This window comes from Pyricularia pennisetigena, assembly GCF_004337985.1.
Source record: "Pyricularia pennisetigena strain Br36 chromosome 4 map unlocalized Pyricularia_pennisetigena_Br36_Scf_11, whole genome shotgun sequence".
Classification (NCBI taxonomy): domain Eukaryota; kingdom Fungi; phylum Ascomycota; class Sordariomycetes; order Magnaporthales; family Pyriculariaceae; genus Pyricularia; species Pyricularia pennisetigena.
In genome coordinates this window covers 1,105,328-1,107,914 of record NW_021940923.1, presented here as the reverse complement: position 1 = coordinate 1,107,914, position 2,587 = coordinate 1,105,328, and the positions used below count along the sequence as shown (strand labels likewise).

The 2,587-nt window shown below is 49.4% G+C and overlaps 1 protein-coding gene across 1 annotated transcript; it reads left to right on the top strand.

Moving 5' to 3' along the window:
- Positions 1–1,110: 1,110 nt before the first annotated feature.
- PpBr36_10863 (uncharacterized protein) lies at positions 1,111–2,109 on the top strand (the record flags this gene model as incomplete). The annotated part of the gene is made up of 2 exons (XM_029897971.1): positions 1,111–1,704; positions 1,945–2,109. Coding segments are annotated over 2 exons (759 nt in total), but the record flags the coding sequence as incomplete, so codon positions are not given.
- Positions 2,110–2,587: the final 478 nt, after the last annotated feature.

Here is a 2,587-nt window from a genome sequence, read left to right as displayed (position 1 = left end):
TTTTTTCATGTGGCTTCAAGATTGATACTTGTCGGGAAATTGTCGTTTCATAGCGATTTTGCGAAAAATAAATACGTAATATATACAAGACACTAAGTTTGAAAATAAATAAGCAAAAGAATGCCAAGGAGCTTTTGTCTTGGCCACTTGTTGGTTTTCCTTGGCGTGGAGGGTGTTCATCCCAAGGATTGTTATGTTCTGAGGACCCTTAGGACCCTTATCAAGCTTGAGGTGGTGCCACTGTAGACTACCAATACTACCGAACCAACCTTAATAAAGAAGCAAACTGACCGGTGTGAACCATGCTGCAGGGGTGTCAGCTACCAATGCAGCCACTAACCTCTGCAAGGAAATCCTCAAAGGGATGATAGTTAATCCAAATTAGGAAAAAGAGGAGAAGAAAAAGAAAAAGAGTTTTTGCTCCTCTTCTTTCAAATTGATGTAGATGTACATGTATGTACCTCACCCATGTCCTGGTCCAACAGGTGGGGGGTTCCTCGGGGTTTCCAGCTTTTCTTCCCAGTGGGCGATGCCGAAGTGAGGTGCCTACTTATCCGTGAAACCCCCGCGGTGCGTATCTGTCTTGATTGGACCGGTAGGTTTGCTCCTTGACTTCGACATGCACAACCAAAATAAATATGGTCACCCTCGAGTTATCTCTCTGCCGGTACGGATGGGCTAGATTGGGCCTAGACCCTCCCGCCAGTTCAGGCAGAGCCCTGGTGGCGAACATCCAGATACGGCACTAACAAAACCAGGCGAGCCCGCCCGTCCGCCCGGGAGAAAGTGGAGAGAGACGGTGTGGCCCGCCCCAGTTACTTCACGCGACAATTGTCCATAATTACTTCAAAATTACGTTCTATTCTATTCTTGTAGTCCTAGCCAGCCTAGCTCTACAATTGGCGACGCACTCAATCAACCTTTTTTTTTTTCTTGTTCTGTTTCGTTCTTTTTTCCCCCCCCTTTAGTCGCCACCGGACCCCACAAAAACAGCCCGTCAACATTTTGATAAATCGGCGACTCTAGCATTGAATCTGACTCAATCGAAAAAAAAAAGGCCCTCACCCAGACAGACACATGTTCAACCATCGGGCACGAATCTCACACTAGGCAATGGGCGGAAACCTCACAGAGGAGTCGGCGAACCAGATTAGTGACGGTAGCCCTCCCGATCCCAGCTCCGAGCGGGACCATGGGCAGCCCCACAAACAACAAGAACAGCAGCAGCAGCAACAAGAACAGCAACAAGAACAGCAACACCGTCAACACCAGCATCACCGTCAGCATCTACATAATCCCAATAATAATCATAATCACAATCCCCGCCACCAGTCGACCAAGCCTGCCGCCGCCAAAACACAAGACCGTCATCAGCAACCAGCAGTATGGTCTTGGCTGAATGCACTCGGGGCTGATGGTACTCGCATGGTGACTCCATCCTACCCGTGTAGTCCCCCGACCCACGTGCCAGCAGATTCTCCCGACTTTGGCACCAGCACCAGCAGCGTTCGTCGACCACCCTTCGTCCGCCGGCGTTCGACATTACCTACCGATGCAGCCGTGTTAGCTCAGGAGGGCAGTTCAGCCAATGCTTCAAGAACCAATCTCGCTTTCGACCCAAGGCAACTAATCAGTACTAGTGGTGTACTTTTTGGCGTTTCCGAACTTTTTGACTGGCGACCTCCCCACGTGGATGCTTCTCACGTATGTGTTTCTTTTTCTTTTTTCTTTTTTTTTTTTCTTTTCTTTTCTTCTTGCTGTCCCCCACCTCGTTTACCCGAGTATCCGGATCTTATGCTCCATGCCCCCTACCCTTTGTCTCTCTTTCTCTATACTCCAACATACCCTGGTCAGGCATTACTTTTTTTTAGGCTAACATTTCTTCTTGCTCTTTTCCTCCCCTCCGCTTCTCTCGATAAGAAGCGCAAAATTTCATCTCCCCAGGCTTGCGTCAAATGTCATACAACCGAGACACCGGAGTGGCGCAACGGCCCGGGAGGCCCTGGTACACTATGCAACGTCTGCGGCTTGGTGTTTGCAAAGAAACGCGCGCGCAGAGATAGAGACTCTTGGTCTCTGGATGTCAACAACGCACGCGGGGGCTGTTAGCAACCAACCACCTTTCTGTCTGCAGTAGCAGTCCCGCCCAGTCTGTCATTCATCTATGGACTAGTCTGCACCGTCTAGTGGCTTTCTCAACCCGCCTAGGTTCTCATTCCAGCAGAGGGATTACAGAACCTCTTTATTCATGGTGGGGATGGGAGAGAAACACGAGCCTTTTGGCCAGATGGTTTTTGCGTAGCTTCTCTAACAAAGACTGAACTCAATAAGTTCCTGGCAAAATTCCCGCAAGACCTCCATCAACTATCAATGATAAGCCGTTGACATATGCTCCTGCTCTCGACGCCAAGTATAACGCTGCCCCGGTGAGGTCAGCATCTTCGCCGAAGCGTTGCTCCGGTATGTTGGCGGCAGAGAGCCCACTGTTCTGGTCATTAAGCAAGGGTGCAGTCATCTCAGCTTTTGGGTGGAAGCCAGTTAGCCACGTTCTTTGGACCCTTTTTTTTTTTGTTTTTGTTTTTTTTTG